This window comes from Onychomys torridus, chromosome 1 (assembly GCF_903995425.1).
Source record: "Onychomys torridus chromosome 1, mOncTor1.1, whole genome shotgun sequence".
NCBI lineage: Eukaryota > Metazoa > Chordata > Mammalia > Rodentia > Cricetidae > Onychomys > Onychomys torridus.
Genome location: NC_050443.1, coordinates 98,615,610 through 98,632,768, shown reverse-complemented (window position 1 = coordinate 98,632,768; position 17,159 = coordinate 98,615,610). Strand labels below are relative to the sequence as shown.

At 37.9% G+C, this 17,159-nt stretch overlaps 1 protein-coding gene and 1 pseudogene across 1 annotated transcript in view; both read right to left on the bottom strand.

Moving 5' to 3' along the window:
- LOC118577265 (ATP-binding cassette sub-family A member 3-like) overlaps positions 1–17,159 on the bottom strand; it is a 141,816-nt gene that overhangs the window by 27,319 nt on the left and 97,338 nt on the right. The window contains exons 16-22 of the mRNA XM_036177397.1: positions 16,450–16,548; positions 14,216–14,378; positions 12,491–12,788; positions 8,189–8,441; positions 7,843–8,047; positions 3,183–3,402; positions 2,552–2,716 (exon numbers count right to left, since the gene is read on the bottom strand). Coding sequence (XP_036033290.1) covers positions 2,552–2,716; positions 3,183–3,402; positions 7,843–8,047; positions 8,189–8,441; positions 12,491–12,788; positions 14,216–14,378; positions 16,450–16,548 — 1,403 coding nt within the window. The remainder of the gene's footprint in view (positions 1–2,551; positions 2,717–3,182; positions 3,403–7,842; positions 8,048–8,188; positions 8,442–12,490; positions 12,789–14,215; positions 14,379–16,449; positions 16,549–17,159) is intronic.
- Positions 1,184–1,820, bottom strand: LOC118586851 (annotated as a pseudogene).

Here is a 17,159-nt window from a genome sequence, read left to right as displayed (position 1 = left end):
TCTCTTATAATTAAGAGATAACTTGATGCTGGGCAGTAGTGGCACAGGCCTTTAATCCCAGCATTTGGGAGGCAGAGCCAGGTGGATCTCTGTGAGTTTGAGGCCAGACTGGTCTACAGAGCGAGATACAGGACAGGCACCAAAACTACACAGAGAAACCCTGCCTTGGGGAAAAAATAAAGATATGACAACACACTTTCCTATGGGTAGGCTTTAAATGTCTTGTGGTATTCTGGTGAGACTTCAAGCACTACACCAAGTAAGAGTAGCAAGAGTAGACAGAGATCCGTGAATTATTCCTTTAGAGGAACTGTTTTCAATTTCCCCCATTTGCTGTAATGCAGTGTAGGCTTGTCATATATAGCCTTTATCAGGTTGAGTTATGATCCTTATTCTCCTAGTATCTTCATGGCTTTCATCATAAAGGGATGTTGAGTTATGTCAAGTTTTCTGCATTTGCTTAAATGATTATGTGATTTTTTTTGTATTTGATCCAATTTATGTGCTGTATTACATTATTAACTTATCTGCTGATTAAGACCTACCACAGACCCATGCAGGCTCTGTGGAGAGAACCAGACATGACTGACCAAAAGAAAAAAAAAAGCAATGAAATGATATTCTGCTATACTCATAGGATTGGTGCCTAGCCCAATAGTCATCAAAGAGACTTTCTCTAGCTGCTGATGGGAGTAGATGCAGAGACCCACAGCCAAAAACATTAGGGAACCCCACAGAAGATGGGAAGGAAGGATTGTAGGAGTCGGAGGAATCAGGACTACCATCACACACAGAATCTACTAAGCAGGGCTCATAGAGACTGAAGGGGCATCACGGAGCCTGCATGGGTCTACATTAAGTCCTCTGTATACATGCTGTGGTTGTTTAGCTTGGTGTTCTTATGGGACTACTAACAGTGGGAGTGAGGTGTCTCTGACTCTTTTGCCTGTTCATGGAACCTTTTTTTCTCCTACTGGGTTGCCCTGTCCAGCCTTGATTTGAAGGTTTATGCCTACCTAGTGTTACTGCATTTTTTTATGCCATGTTCAGCTGAAATCACTACGAGGCCTGCTCTTTTCTGAAGGGAAATGGAGGAGCAGTGGATCTGGGGGAGAGGAAGAGGGGCTTGAAGGAGGGAAGAGAGGGGAGGCTATTGTTGAAAGGTGTTGTATAAAAGAATAAATTAAAAAATTGCAGCAACAATGTTCTCTAGCCTGCAATTGTGAACTAAACTAACCTCTTCCTTCTCCAGGTTGCTTTTTCTCAGCCTATTTGTCATGGCCTGAGGAAGGAAATCAGGAGTACCGCTGATGACTCTCTTTAAAAGGTCTGACAGAATCCAGCAGTGAATCACTGTGTTGTCTGTCAGAGCTTGTCCACGTTTCAAGAAGAGTTCCCAGACTGACTTCAGATTTGGAAATCCCCAGGTCACATAAGGCTCTACTGTGTGCAGCTTTTTCACACTCTGAGGCACATGGACAAAGACACCACTGAACAACTTCTTCAGGCGAAGTTTTGCTATGGTCTTCTGTAGCAATAAACTCACTCCTTCTGTCCTTTCCATGCGTATAACAAAGGCCAAGGGATGTTTATCAGGTATCACTTCTAGTCTCCAGACACGCACCTTGTCACGCTGCTGCTGCCAGGAATCATGTACGAATGAGTCCAGTCGCTTAAACCTGAATTTTTTGATTTCCCTCCCTCTTTGCCGAAAGGGCCTGCATTGCCTGGGTTGCTTTGAGAGTCTGATAAGCCTTCCTCTTTTTCAGGAGATTTTCCCGAACCAAAGGGATCTTTTTTCTCTCCCCTTCCTCCGCCATCTTTCCGGTGCTTACAGAGACTCGGTTTTAATATTCTTTATTCTTTTCTTTCCCCCTTTTTTGTCTTATGGTTTAATGACTAATTGAGTTGTGAATTTTTACTTCTTTCTTAGTTCTCATTTATTTATGATTCCTTTCATAAAATGAATTCTTTGCTGAGTTCCCATGATTATGACTGTCTTTCTTATTTACCCACATATAGGGTTCTTTAAGCATTTTCTATGGTGCTGCTTTACTGGGCCATAAGATGCTTTTATCTTAGAAGGTCTTCAATTTCTATTGATTGTAGAAGTTAACTTGGAAAGGTACAGTAAATTTTGTTATCAGTTATTCTCTATCAGAGCTTCATATCATTCCATGCTTTCATGGCTTCCAGGGTTTCTATTGAGATGTCTGCTCTAATTCTGATGGATCAGTCATTCGAAGTAATTTGGAACCCCTCTCTTGCAGTTTTCAATATTCTTTATCCTGTAGTCTTAACAGTTACAATGTGATGTGGAGAGGGTTCTCAGGTCATGCCTAGTTGTGGTTCTAAATGCCTTTTTTTCTTGGATGTCCATAGGTTTCCCATTGAACAGGTTATATGTGCCTCCAATTTGCAACTCAGCTCATTCTACACAACTGGAAGAAAACCAGGCTTTTCTTACTTTATGTAACCTTACTAGAAGTGCAGAATGTAGAAAGGAATATAATGTTTTTATGGGCCTGAAGAGTTAGTTCCCAGTACTCACATGACTCACTACAATCCATGTAAATGCTTCTGAATTCCTTTGCACACGATGTTTTCAACTCATAGTCATCAAAATACTTGCTGATACTCATTGCAAAGTTGTAACTAGGCAGTGTCATTAAAGCTGTATTTATGAAGCTGTTGACGAACTTAGGAAAGTCACTCCCTGTAATTAAAAGATAATAGATTAGCTTCAGTTATTGGAAAAGTAGTGAACCTCCTCATAAAAATAAACTTCCCTCCAAATGATTAAGCCATTCTTAGACAATTATCAAACTATCAGACAATCCTTAAGAAAGTACCATCAATTGCTAAATGTACCCACCGAGATAGCTTGTAGAAAAATAACAATCACACAATTGAAGAGTAGATTTTGGTAACAGTGACTTCCTAGTATCTCCTTTCTTTCCTTTTTATTCTTGGTCTTTTCTTTTCTCTTTCTTCCTCTTCCCCCTTTTCCTCCATCTCTAATTCCCACATACCCACTCAATAAGTATTTGCTATTTTCCAAAATCATAGGTTTTCATATTACTGGAAAGTGTTTATCAGTTAATTTTTAATTCTTATATTATTTCATCCCCATTTATTTAATGTATTTTCTGGAAAAAGGGAAAATTGTACAGTGTTCTTACCATAAAATTTCACTATAGTGTAAATGATGATACTAAAAATAGTTGAAAAGTAGTTAAAGAGCGTGAGCTTGATGTAGGCAGTAGTGCTACTTCTGAACAGAAAGCTTCCAAGATACATGAGGGGAACAGCACACCAGCCATACAGCATGAAAATCAGCATCGTGTCCAGAAAGTTGTAACTCACAAAAAATGCATCCATTTGGCAGAATATGAATACGCCCTGGGACACAGAGTATAGAGGTCAAAGCAAGGTGAAGGATACTGTGCACAGCTACTGTTTCTACTAGGCCATAATTATTCACTACTAATTTTGGTCATTTTTTTTTAAGCTTTAGAGTGTAAGCCTTAGGTGGGCTATTTCCCAACTGATAATATTACAATGAGCACAGTAACTGAACGCCTCTTTCAGTTTTTCTCCTCTTTGAAATAGTCCTTACTTCCCACAGCCATGGTCAAAGGCAAAGTAATTATATTTGTATTAAGCCAAACTGAATTTTTCTTGGGGGAAAAAGACCTAGGATATAAGCTGCTTTTCTTAGGTTTTCCCTATGGCTGCATTGTTCAGAGTGCCTTCTGGTGGTTGATCTGAACTTTATGGCTCTTTTCCAATTACTCTTAATTATAATTGAGAAGTGAACTGAAGAGCACACAAATTTAGAGTGATCTAGATTTGGAAAATAATTACTAGTGCCACTAAAGAAATTTCTAAAAATCTGCATATTAGCTAGTAATTTCAATTTTTTTTAAAAAATAACAAGTTGTACCTTCTGATCAATGACATGATTATTTAGCAAGATCACTAGTTCATGGAAGGAAAGGATAAACTAAAAATGTTTCATTAGAATCCTGTGTAGTTCTTGGAAATATTTTCTATTCAAGCACTAGTGTCTGAAGGAAGCAAATGAAGAGACTCAGTGATCATAGGTGAAAAAAAATCTAATGGCCCTAACCATGGTTGGCTCCTCCCCTAGCAAACAAAAAGGGTTTGTAAAGACAGGAGGAAACTGGGGAACTTAGAGGCACCTTTGTTCTAAGACTTACAAGTGTGAGAAAAGCCCCAATCAGAACTGGCTTCAAAGTTCATTTAAATTTACCCAGATAAGTGAAGCAATATGCTATGTTGTTACATAGGAAGGGAGTCAACACACCAAAAATGTGAAATTAAAAATAATATAAATTCAATGAAATTAGAATTTTCTTGAATAAGCTGCTTTGGAAGTTTATATGAAAACCAAATTATGTCACGGTAAAGAGAGCATTCTGCAAAAGACGAATAATAGAGGAAGTGGGGGAATGCCATGCACAAAATCATGAAAGGTACTTTAAAACTGCCACAATTAAAAGCAACTGTTATAAATAGCACATTACAGAATTGGGAACATAGCTCAGTTGCAGACTTATTATTGCTTTTATGCACAAGACTCTGGGTTCAGTTCTTAGTACCATCACAAAGTGGCCCATTAAATATATACCAATGGGACAGAATTACATAATACAAAATATACTTAAATGCACATTGTTAGTTATTATAGTATAAAACCAGTATTTCAAACCAGTGGGAGAAAGACTGATTACTTTAAAAGAATGTCATAGCAATGAAGTAGCTATTTAGGAAAAAAGTCCAGAATCATTACATCATTTTTTACCAAGAAACAATTTTTAAATGGGGGAGGGGAATAGATAATAACAATATTGGTAAAATAAACTGTGTTTCAGGCATTAAAGTTTGAAGAAGAAAATATTCCTCCCTGAAGATTTTATGAATAGAAATATCTAACAAGAATAGCATATTTTGAGGCTTATCTCCAAATCAATATTGACTTGGCTATGCAAATCCTTGGTAAGGCCAGTAATTCTAACATTCACTTAAATTTAAGCTCATCAAAAGATAACCTTCTGTCGACACTCTACATGTCTAATGAGGAGGGAAGCTGATATGAAAGGCAGAGTAAGATTTTTAGAAAGAGGAAGTTGCAGAGGTTGGAGAGATGGCTCAGTGGATAAGGGCACTAAGCTGCTCTTGCAGAGGACCTGGGTTCAGTTACTAGACACTCATGGTGGCTCCTAGCTATCCACCGGAACTCCAGGGGCATCAGAAACATACATGGTACCCATATATACATGCAGACAAACATTCATAACTAAAATTAAAGACAATCTTAGAACAAATTTAACTTCTTTTCCTAATTATATGTCTTTATTTTCCTTCTCTTGCCTTATTGCTCCAGTTAGTGCATTGAATGCACTATTGAAAAGGAGTAAAATTAGTGGATTTCCCTCTCACTCCTCATTTCAGTAGGATTGTTTCACACTTTTCTTCATTTAAGATGAGGTTAGCTATGGGTGTCTCATGGCTAGCTTTATTTATGTTGAGGTATGTGCCCTCTGGTCCTACTTCCTCCTACGACTTTTATCATGAAGGCATGCTGGATTTTGTCAAAGGCTTTTTCAGCATCTATTGAGATGAACATGTGATTTTCATCTTTAAGTGTATTAACATGGTTTATTATACTTACTGACTTGCTATGTTGAGCCATCTCTGCATTTCAGGGATAAAGTCAACTTAGTCATGGTATACAATCTTTTTTTTTTTTTTTAATGTATGTCTGTATTCAGGTTGCAAATATTTTGCTGGACATTTTTGTCTCTATGTTTATCAGAGATACTCACTTGTAGTTTTCTTTTCTGTTGTGTATTTACATGGTTTTATCATTAGAGTGATACTGGCTTCATAGATGGAGTTTGGGAGTGCTTCTCTCTTTCTTTCAGAAGAACTGGCTATAGATCTTCTTTGACAGTCTGGTAGAATTCTGCTGTGACTCCATCTGGGCCTCAGCTTTTCAAAGTTGGAAAGCTTTATTATTATTATTTTGGCCTCCTCATTTGTTATGGGTAAGTTTAGGTGGTTGGTCTTGGTGTTTTGGCTGAATCTAGAAATTTATCCATTTCTTTTAGGTTTCCCAGATTAATGAAGCACAGACTTTTAAAATATTCCTTTATAATATTTTGATTTCTTTGCTGTCTGCTATGTTTCCTTGTTCATTTTTGACTCTGTTAATGTGGGTCTTCTCTATTTTTCTTTCTTTTGGATAGTTGATTCTTTGTATTGGTTTGTTTTTATTTCATTGATTTATGCTCTGATTTTTAAATACTTCTTGCCACTGAATAGGGTTGGATCTGCTTTGTTCATACTTTTTCAAAGTTTTGAGTTGCATCAGTATGCATCTATTTATGCTCTTTCTGACTTTTTAAAGATGTAGAAGATAGAATCTTAAATTTTGCTCATAGGACAGCTTTCAATAAAAGGGATACAAATAGAAAAAGAAGAAGCCAAATTACCCCTATTTACAGATGACATGTTATACACAAGGGATCCCCAAAATTCTACCAGAAAACTTGTAGAAATGATAAGTCAATATAGTTTCAAATTACTTGACTACTTTCAAGATGAAATCATTTGAATAGCCAGAACCTGGAAACAACCTAGATGCCCTTCAACTGAAGAATGGATAAAGAAAATACGGTATGTATACACAATGGAGTATTACTCAGCAGAGAAAAACAATGACATCATGAGGTTTGCACGCAAATGGATGGATCTAGAAAAAATCATCCTGAGTGAGGTAACATGGTGTGTACTCACTCATAGGAGGATACTAGATGTAAAACGAAGATGACTAGACTGCTACACAACTCCAGAGAGGCTACCTAGAAAATGGGACCCTAGGAAAGACCCAAGGATCACCCAATGACAGAGAAATGGATGAGATCTACATGAACAACCTGGATGACAGTGGGAGTAATGAAGGGCAAGATTTGAGGGAAAGAAAGCTTAGGGGAGCAGGAGATCCCAGCTGGATCAGAACAGAAAGGGAGAACAAGGAATAACAGACCATGATAAATGAAGACCACATGAGAACAGGAATAGGCAGAGTGCTGGAGAGGTCCCCCAAAATCCACAATGATACATCCTCTATAGACTGCTGGCAATGGTCGAGAGAAAGCCTGATCTGACCTAGTCCGGTGATCAGATGGCTAAACACCCTAACTGTCGTGCTGGAACTCTCGTCCAATAACTGATGGAAGTGGATGCAGAGATCCTCAGCCAGGCCCCAGGTGGAGCTCAAGTTGTCGAGAAAGAGGAGGGCACTATAAGAGTGTGAATTGTTGAGCTCAAGATTGGAAAAAGCACAGGGACAAATAGCCAAACAAATGGAAGCACATGAATTATGAACCAAAGGCTGTGGAGCCCCCAGCTGGATCAGGCCCTCTGGATAAGTGAGACCATTGAATAGCTTGATCTGCTTGGGAGGCATCCAGTCTGTGGGACCAGGATCTGTCCTTAGTGTATGAGCTGTCTGTTTGAAACCTTGGGCTTACACAGGGACACTTTGCTCAGTCTGGAAGGAGGTGACAGGACCTGCCTGTATTGAATCCACCAGGTTTAAATGAATCCCCAGGGGTGCTTTGATCCTGGAGGACATGGGAATGGAGGGGAGGGGCTGGGGTGAGGGTGGGGGTGGGAATGGGAGCGGGGAGGACAGGGGAACCCATGGCTGATGTATAAAATTTAAAACACATAATAATAAAGAAAAAGAAAGAAATTAGTATGGCCCACAGAAGGTAAATGATTTTTGATACAACTGCAGCTAATACTCACCAGTAGTATACAGGAGGCAATGAAGAAGAAGATGAGGTCACACAAAAAGGCAGGCAGCCAGTAAGTGAGCACACACACACCACTCAGGAACTGGATGTGCTTGGCTTGACTGATCCTTTCAGTCACTGTCTGCAGACTAAAGGTTCCAACCACTACAGAAATGCCAAAAGCCAAACACTGTACTATTTGTAATCCACTTACAGTCCTACAAAAGATGGAATAAAACATGAAATAAACTATGAAATATAGGTAGGAAATATTGACATTAGCTGTTTTACAAATGGATATGGACAAACAGCAAAAGTATATCAAGTCTCAATTTCAGAAGCTGGAAAATCATACATACATTGTGATAGGATCATAATAAGAGTGAGAATGAGGCTGAGGTTTATTGAAGACGGTAATGGAAGCATTAGGTCCAGAAAGTGTCATAAAAAGAATGTTGTCTAATATTGCCAGAGATATTCCAGATGAATGATACACCTCATTATTGAAGAAAACAGTGAATACTGTTTTGTTTTTCTCAACCTCAATAGAAAGTGCAATAATGCAGAAGCTACGACACTCTTTATTTTTCAATATGTAATCATTTATATTACCTAGAATAAAAAAGAAAATGTCAGTGAGCCAACATGTAGCTCACAGTTAACCTTTCCTGAATTGGAAAAGAAGGAAAGAAAAAGTTGTGGGTTTTTGTTTTTCCACTTACCATTTTGTTTTCCAAATCCTGACAATGGATATTTTTCTTTACGAATTTTATACCATCCTTGATCCTTGTAATAATCTCACTGTATAATTCATAACCCAAACCATATATTAAGAATATATTATTTTTGAGACAAGCTCTATGTAGCCCTGGCTGTCTTGGAACTCTCCATGTAGACTAGGCTGGTCTCAAACTCATAGACATTTATCTACCTGCCTCTCCTTTCCAGGTGCTGGAATCAAAGGTGTGTACCACTATATTTGGTTTAAGAATATATTTTTTGCCCGGTGTTGGTGGCACATGCCTTTAATCCCAGGATTCAGGAGGCAGAGCCAGGAGGATCTCTGTGAGTTTGAGGCCAGCCTGGTCTACAGAGTGAGATCCAGGACAGGCACCAAAACTATACAGAGAAACCCTGTCTTTAGTAACTCCAATATATATATATATATATGCCTATAACTTTCGGTAAAACATCCAACGGAATTTTGACAGGAATTGCCCAAACATAAACTGAACAAGGGACACCAATGAATATGCCAAAGTGGATGAGGAAAAGCCCACAAACCCTTAACACCACACAAAGAATTACAGGCAACTGAGTAAAACTCTGAATGGGAGAGGTGTTTCTCTCCTGGGAAGAGCACACCAATTGGTTGTCCAGTGCCAAATGGTCAACCCTGAAAACATACATACAAGTAGCATTATATAGACTGAGTAGATTATATTTAGGAATATATGTGCACCTATATGTGCATATATATATGTATATATACACGAGCCACTCTTTGTCATTACTCTCTTTGCTTGATGTAAATAAATATTTGAAGCTTGAATGTTTTACTAACTCATTGTTTGGAATACTATCAGCCATTAGCCTTCCTTGATGTCTTATTTTCAGACAAGAGGTTGCTATATACATCACATAACCATATTTTTTAAATAAATTGTCCAAACATACTGATGACTTCTGTAGAACATCTTCTCAATTTTTATTTTTTTCCAACATAGATATGGTGAGAATTTTCTCATTATACCTCTACTTCCTTTTGTTTCATATTTCCTTTTCAATTTATCTAGCTCCTTTTACATTTTATTATGGATGGCAAGTACAAACCAGACATAATTTTAACATACTGTTTAGAAATCTCCTTGGCTAAATATTTTCATCACTTACATGTTATACTTGCCACAAAGCAGCAGAATACAATTAAATTAAATTATTTGCTTCTGTGTTTTTTTTTAAGAATTTATTTTTCAGTATTATGCATATGTCTTTTTTTTTCATGCATGAATGTCTGTGCTCCTCTTGTGTGGTGACAACAGAGCCTTAAGAAGGCATTGGATCCCCTGAACTGGAGTCCCAGGTGGTTATGCACCACCATGTGCTGCTCTGCAAGAGCAGCAGTACTATTAAGCCCCAGAGACATCTCTCCATCCCCTATGTAACAGGAAACTTAAAAGGTCTTATTAATAAGAACAAACCCGAGGCCAGTTATTGGGGTGAATGCTGGAAGATCAGAGAAGCAGAACAAGCCACAGCTTCCTTACCTTGCTAGTTCCTCAGCTGTTTCCTCAGGCTGGAAGCTTCTGAGTCCTCATCCCAAAGGTTCTCAGCTGAACTGTGTTGCTCTAAAGCCTGAATGCTTAACCAACCAAATGCTTAACTAACTGAATGCTTTTTCTCCTTTAGTTCCTGGTCCTCAGGCCTTATATACTTTTCTCTTTCTGCCCCCACTCCCTGGGATTAAAGGCGTGGGTCACCATGCTCAGCTGTTTCTAAAGTGGCCTTGAACTCAGAGATCCTCCTAGCTCTGCCTCCCAAGTGCTGGGATTAAAGGCATGCACCACCACCGCCCAACTTCTGTTATGGCTTACTCTTCCCATTTTCTAGCCACCATTTTTGGCTTTGTTCTAGTGGCTGTCTGTTCTCTGACCCCAGATATGTTTATTTCGGGGAACACACAATATTTCAGGGAACACAATACCACCACACCCCTATTTGGCTCTTTATAGCAAGGACCACTCTTCTTTTAATTTTCAATAACATGCCTGTCATTACCACTTGATCTATAACCAGAGCATCCTTAATGCTCATATTTCAACCAATATTGTTTTCATAATATATTTCTAAGATGGTATTTTTCTTTAAAATTTTCTTTTTTCCCTGTATTCATGCTCATCAGAATTATCTTTAGTAACTCCTAAAAGCCTTTCAAAACTAGAATTTTTTCTTACATACATCTTCAAACTCCATAAGCTCTTGTTACCTTGTTCTAGAGCCAATTCCATACTTTTGGGTATATGCCATAACGACACCCACTTCCTGGTACCAAGATATATCTTTATTTTCTATGTTGTCCATTAGAATTCCCACAGATGATTAAAGGACCAGAAATTCAGTTTTCAGTGTGAAGTCTGAGGTCAGTGACGGCAGATTTGATTTCTTTGACACTTTTGTCTTGCATTTTGGGTAACAGTTTTGTCTGTGTCTTCACAGAGTCTTTCTTTTCTGCATGCATGTTTACATCCACATTCTTCTTTAATTTAAAATTATTTATGTGTGACTATGTATGTATATGCCAGGGGTGTGTGGGTGCCCACACTGACCAGAAGAGGGCATCTGATTCGTGGGAGCTGGAGTTAAAAACAGTTGAGTAGCCTGACAAGGATGTTAGGAAAGAATCTGGTCTTTTGGAAGAGCAGCAAGAGCTCTTAACAGCCCAGGCATTTCTCAGCTCCCACTTTCCTCTTCTTACAAGAACAGTAGTCACTGGATTGGGTCCTATGTTAATGACCTTATTTTAAATTTAATTACCATTTCAAAACCTTACCTACAAATATAGTCAACAAAGTACTTGTAGTTGGGATTTTGACATTGTGAGGGGCACAATTCAGTCTATAACTCCTTTCTTTTTTATGTTGAAAAGTGGACATTTATGATGCACATAATAACAATTAGTATACACTAATTATTCTATTGCTTTTCTTTTTTTTTAAACTGTTTCTCCTCATTTGTTTTGTAACCTATGTGGATCAATTCTGTAAATACTATACTCCTATATTCTATATAGTGTACAGCCACTGATTTCTGTTTGACTTAATAAATAATTCTTGCATTTATTATTATGCCTGCCTCCTACTGGTCAGCCTTGGGTCTGCTATCCTTTTTTGATAGCTTCAAGGCCATTAATGGCTTTTATTGAGTTCTACTGAGCCAGTGGGAGTGAGTAAAGGGGGTAACCCTGAGCTATAGTGCTACAGATCTTATTCTTACAGAGGCCACACAATTTTCTTTGAATAGTCACACTCTAGTTTGTTCTGTGCTTTGGGTTAATGCCCAGTGTTCTAAAATGCTTTAAAAAATTGTTTACTCAAACTTCAAATTTGTCATCGCTTGTACTTGTGACATAGCAAAGATATTGAAAAAGCTAGCTAAGCTTGTTTTTAGCATTAATAAAGATAACACAGAGAACACATCTAGTTATGGTTCTTATCAAGGGTACATGTTGAAAAAATCAAAATAATTATCTAGATCATCTTCAAAAATTAGTTGTGAAGTCAATCAATTCTTCAGCCACTGATTTATAGGATGACTAGTATAAGAAAAGGACAGCCTTTTTGTGGAGGTCTGGAAGAAAGCCGTAGTCTTTCAATAAATAAATATCAAATGCTAAATTGCACAGCAGCACCATACTTTCCCATCCCCATGAAGGGCGATGCAATTAGCAGAGACACAGACAGCCAAAAAGGCTCCACCAATTATCAACTTTTGCAGACAGTAGTCTTGAAGTGTGTATTTTGCCTCTGATTTAGCTGCTTCTATGATACCGGTGACTAGTAGGAGGAGAAAGAAGTGGGTAGTTAAATAGCACAGTTATATACATTGCAAATGACAAGTAGGTCTTTATAGAGTAATCTCTTCTTTTTGTAAATGAGTCTTACCTCTTATTTTTCGTAAGTTTTGATTCTTCGACTTTAGAAAATTCTTAAGGTTCTCTGTGAGATTCAGAGCCAAATCAGAATTCCCTGAAATCGAGTAAGGCACAATGGTTTCACCATAGTGACTCAAATCCAATTCTCTTTCAGGTACATCATGATCATCTGAATGCAGAGCTAATAAGAGATATGTAGTAACAAGCAAAATTAATGTTATCTGTAGCAACATCAACTTCCAGTTGCGCCAAATGAATAGTGCTCTTTTTATAAACATGGAACAAAATTGCTGGCGGTAAAGTGGAAACTATAAAGAGAAAGGACAATAGTATTTTGATGATTAGAGATTCAAGTAGGATACTCATGATGAAATCTATTCATCATGCTTTAAAATCTATGATGCAAAACTATGTGCATAAGATATAATACAAATGAATTTTAGTTAACTCCAGTAAAAACAAAGGAAATAGTTTATTTGTGCACTACTAACTTAGAGTATTAAGACCTGGCTTCTAACTATAGTAAAACTCTCTTAAGATCATTTTCTTTTGTTGGGGGGCGGGAAGGGCAGTTCTAGGATCAGATTCTTAAACATGCTAGGCAAGTACTCAATCACTGAGTTATACCCCTAATTCCAAGATTTTCTTTATTAACACGTTAAAAGCTTTTTATTGAAAAAGAAAATTGGGCCAGGTGTGGTGGTGCACGCCTTTAATCCCAGCACTTGTGAGACAGAAGTAGGTAGGCCTCTCTGTTTGAGGCCAGCCTGGTTTACAAAGTGAGCTCCAGGCTATCCAAAGCTACATAGTGAGACTCGGTCTTAAAAGAAAACAAACACCACAAAAGTTGAAAAATTTTGGGTCTTCATATAATATATGATCTTTTTTCTCTTATTTTAAACACTCTTCCTAAAATGATTTTATTTTGCCAGCAACACATACTGTAATCCAGAGAGAACAATGCCCTTACTTTGATCAACAAACATCTCCTGGATATGGTAGTTGTAATTCTTTGGCATTATTAGAACAAAAGGAAAAAAAATTTTCCCTTTTTAAATTAAAAAATTAAATTTATTATACATTCGAACCACAGTTTCTTCTCCCTCTTCTCCTCCTGTTCCCTCCCCCCATCTCCCTTCTACTCCCACCCTTATCCATTCCTCCTCTGTCTCTATTCAGAAAGGTCTCCCAAAGTAGTCAATAAAGCTTGGAAAATCAAGTTGAGGCAGGACCAAGCTCCTACCCTCTGCATCAAGGCTGAGTGAGACATCCCACCATAGGGAATAGGTTCCAGAAAGCCAGCTCATGTGCCAGGGACAGATCCTGATCCTACTGCAAGGGGCCCCACAAACAAACCAAGCTACACAATTGTCACCCACAGGCAAAGGGCCTAGGCTGGTCAAAGGGAGAGTTTCTAATGAGAACTTTAGAAAAGGGGTTCTGAGAAATAATAATGGTGAGAGCAGCAGTTTGGATCTTTATCTAGAGCCCATGTCTGTATCAAGTCCCACAGACTAGTCCATTTCTAGCTGTATAAACTGTAAGTATCTTTTATATTTAGACATTAAAAAATGTGATATTCCAAAGGAAAAAAATGCTATCAATTTGACAGTTGGGGGACATGGAAGGAGTTGGTGAAAGGGGACTTGGTAGAGGCTAAAAAGAGGAAAGAAAAGGGGGAAAATGATATAATTGTATTTTAAATAAAAAAATATAAAAAAAATAATATGCTTACCCCAGTGTTAAATTTAGTGGTAGAAATTTCACTCAAATAGGAAAGATGTGGTCCTTTGTAATTTCTGGGTATATTCACATTCTGCTGCTTATCTTGTCTCATCTTTTCGTATGCCAAGTTGAGAGTCTGAATATTCCTTTGGGGAGTTGCCAGCTTATTGACCCTACACATATATAGATACACAAAAAGAGCACAGAGTATTTCCTCTTAATCATAGCCTCAAATTGCTTTTCTTCAAGAATCTGAAACCAGCCTATAAAACAATATAGACTATTGATATTGCCCTAGGTTGCCTCCCAGAACTTGAAAATAAGACCTATAGGTAAAGACACAACCCACTTTGGACACAGGATTTGGAAAACTGAGTTGGAACTGACCTGGAAGACTCCTCTCAAGGACTAGCTCTCACAGTAATAGAAAGAGCTATGCAAGCTGCCAAGGGAGAAAAGGAATCAATAGTCCTACCTAGCTGTAAAAGTCTACAAACCACAATGATCAGCATCACAAAATTCCCAGGGGTACAACAGTGGCACTTATACTTTGGGGGGCAACCAACAACTGTCTAATTGAACTTAAATCCTGTTCAGTAGGAGGGAATTAATGCCTAGTGCTGAAAAACCTAGACAACTCCTTGAGGAGAACTCATTACAGCCACTTTCCCAAACAAGTATAATTCCCAACTACATTCTATATAGCTCTACTTATAAGCACAGACAGGAGCAGCTCTCACCCCTCACCATGAAGTTTCCCCCCAGCAGATAAAGACCATTACAGACATGTACAACTGGTTAAGATGTAGAGAATAAAATGACTGTGGGATGCTCAACCCCAAGCGATACATCTATAACACAACTGCTACATCTCAGGCTCAGGGGATGGCACAGAAGATGGGGTAGAAAAACTGTTAAAGAGAGGACCAGAATATCCGCTGTAAGAGTGTATTCTATACATGGCAGTTGTATCCATGAAACCTTAACATATATGGCTGTCTCAATAAGTCCTTCATAACAACTACACCAGTGGACATGCTTTTGTGGATGGGGGAAATCTCACAAAGCCCCACTCTTAGATAAGAGCTATATTCAATCAATGGCTGATAAGAGGAGAATCAGTCTTCTCCAGGGACGAGCCCTCTGATAGGTTATCTAATCCTGAGTGGTCACCTCTTATGGTGATATTTCATTTGTACTGAAATGTGATTCTATTTGTAAGTTAATAAATAAAGTTGCCTGGGGGTCAGAGCTAATAGCAAGCCATAGCAGAAGCTGGGCAGTGGTGGCGCATGCCTTTAATTCCAGCACTTGGGAGGCAGAGCTAGGTGGATCTCTGTGTGTTCAAGGATATAGCCAGCATGGAGACACATGCCTTTAATCTCAATACCAACCATAGAAGACCTGGAGGTCTGTATAGATGGGCAGTGACGAGGAGGTCATGTATTTGGGTTTACAACCAATGAGAAGGCAGAACAGAAAGTCAATAAAAAGGACAGACACACAGGAAGTGGGTCTCTTTCTGAGGAGAAGGATGACAGTGACAGCTAAGGGTAAGAAAGGTGGTTTTAAGTCTCAGCTCTCAGCTACTGCTCTGACCTCTTGGGCTTTTAACTCTGCAATTGGCTCTGTGTTTCTTATTTAATAAGACTGTTCATGTACAATCTCTAACACATATAAGTATGAGAAACACTAAATGGACTCAGTAGGATGTATTTATATATACACATGTACACAGGTATATATGTAACAATTAATTGAAGAAGAGGTTTGTGAATTTGAGAGGGGACATTGGAGGAATTGGAGGAGAGAGAATATGAGATGGAAATAATATAAATACAGTACCCACTCATGAAATTCTAAAAAAAAAAAGTTAAAAAAGGACACACATCAATGCCAAAGTTCAACTTCTTTAAATCTCAGCTGAATATACATGGAAATATATTACCATAAAATAGCAAATTTGAAAACTTAGTGACACTTTATTTCAGCTGCAAAAAGGTGAGGTTTGTTCTTTCTTTCTTTTCTTTTTTTCTTTTCTTTTCTTTTCTTTTTTTTTTTTTTTTTGAGGCAAGGTTTCTCTGTGTAGTTTTGGTGCCTGTCCTGGATTTTGCTCTGTAGACCAGGCTTGCCTCTCCCCCCTGAGTGCTGGGATTAAAGGTATGCGCCACCCTCACCTCACTGAGGTTTTTTAACATAGAAGTTTATGGGTAGAAAGTTTTTTTCCAGGGTATTATAACTCACTTAAGGAAAACCTCTTCCATTGTAGTGATGGAAGCTCCAAAATTGGCAATTCCCAGTGTTTTCTGTTTTATTTCCAATTCAGTAAACAAAGCTTCAAATCTGTAAAGAAAGAAGAAACAAAGAGATGGTGTTGGGTCTAGTTATGTATTTTTTTGTTCATTTTATTTTTCAGTAAATGGAATAAAAATGCAAGCACTTCAACTTTCTCCATTTAGTATTTTAACTATTCTTTCCTATCTTTTTCTCCCTTTTTAAAATTCTTAGGACTAGGGATGGAGCTCAATGGAAAAAGTACTTTCAAAAAAAAAAAAAAAAGGAAAGAAAAGAAAGAAAGAAAGGAGGAGAGAAAGGAAAAAAGAAAGGAAGAAAAAGTACTTTCCTAGCATGAATAAGGCTTTGAGTTCAATTTCCAGCATTGCAAACAAAAGAAAATGTATTCTTTTTTATTTGCTTAAATTTTTTTCCTAGATCCTTCCCAACTGGCCACACACCCAATTTCATGTTCATTCTTAAGAAGAGTATATTTTAAAAAGACCAAAAAAAAAAAAAAAAAAAAAAAAGGAACATCCCCCCGCAACACACACACAAATACCAAGCCAAGCAAGCAAGCAAACAAAAACATCACACAAAGATGTGGAGTCAGTTTTGTGTTGCCCAACTCCTCCTGAGCATGGAGTCTGTCCTGAAATGTAATTGATACAATGTGATTT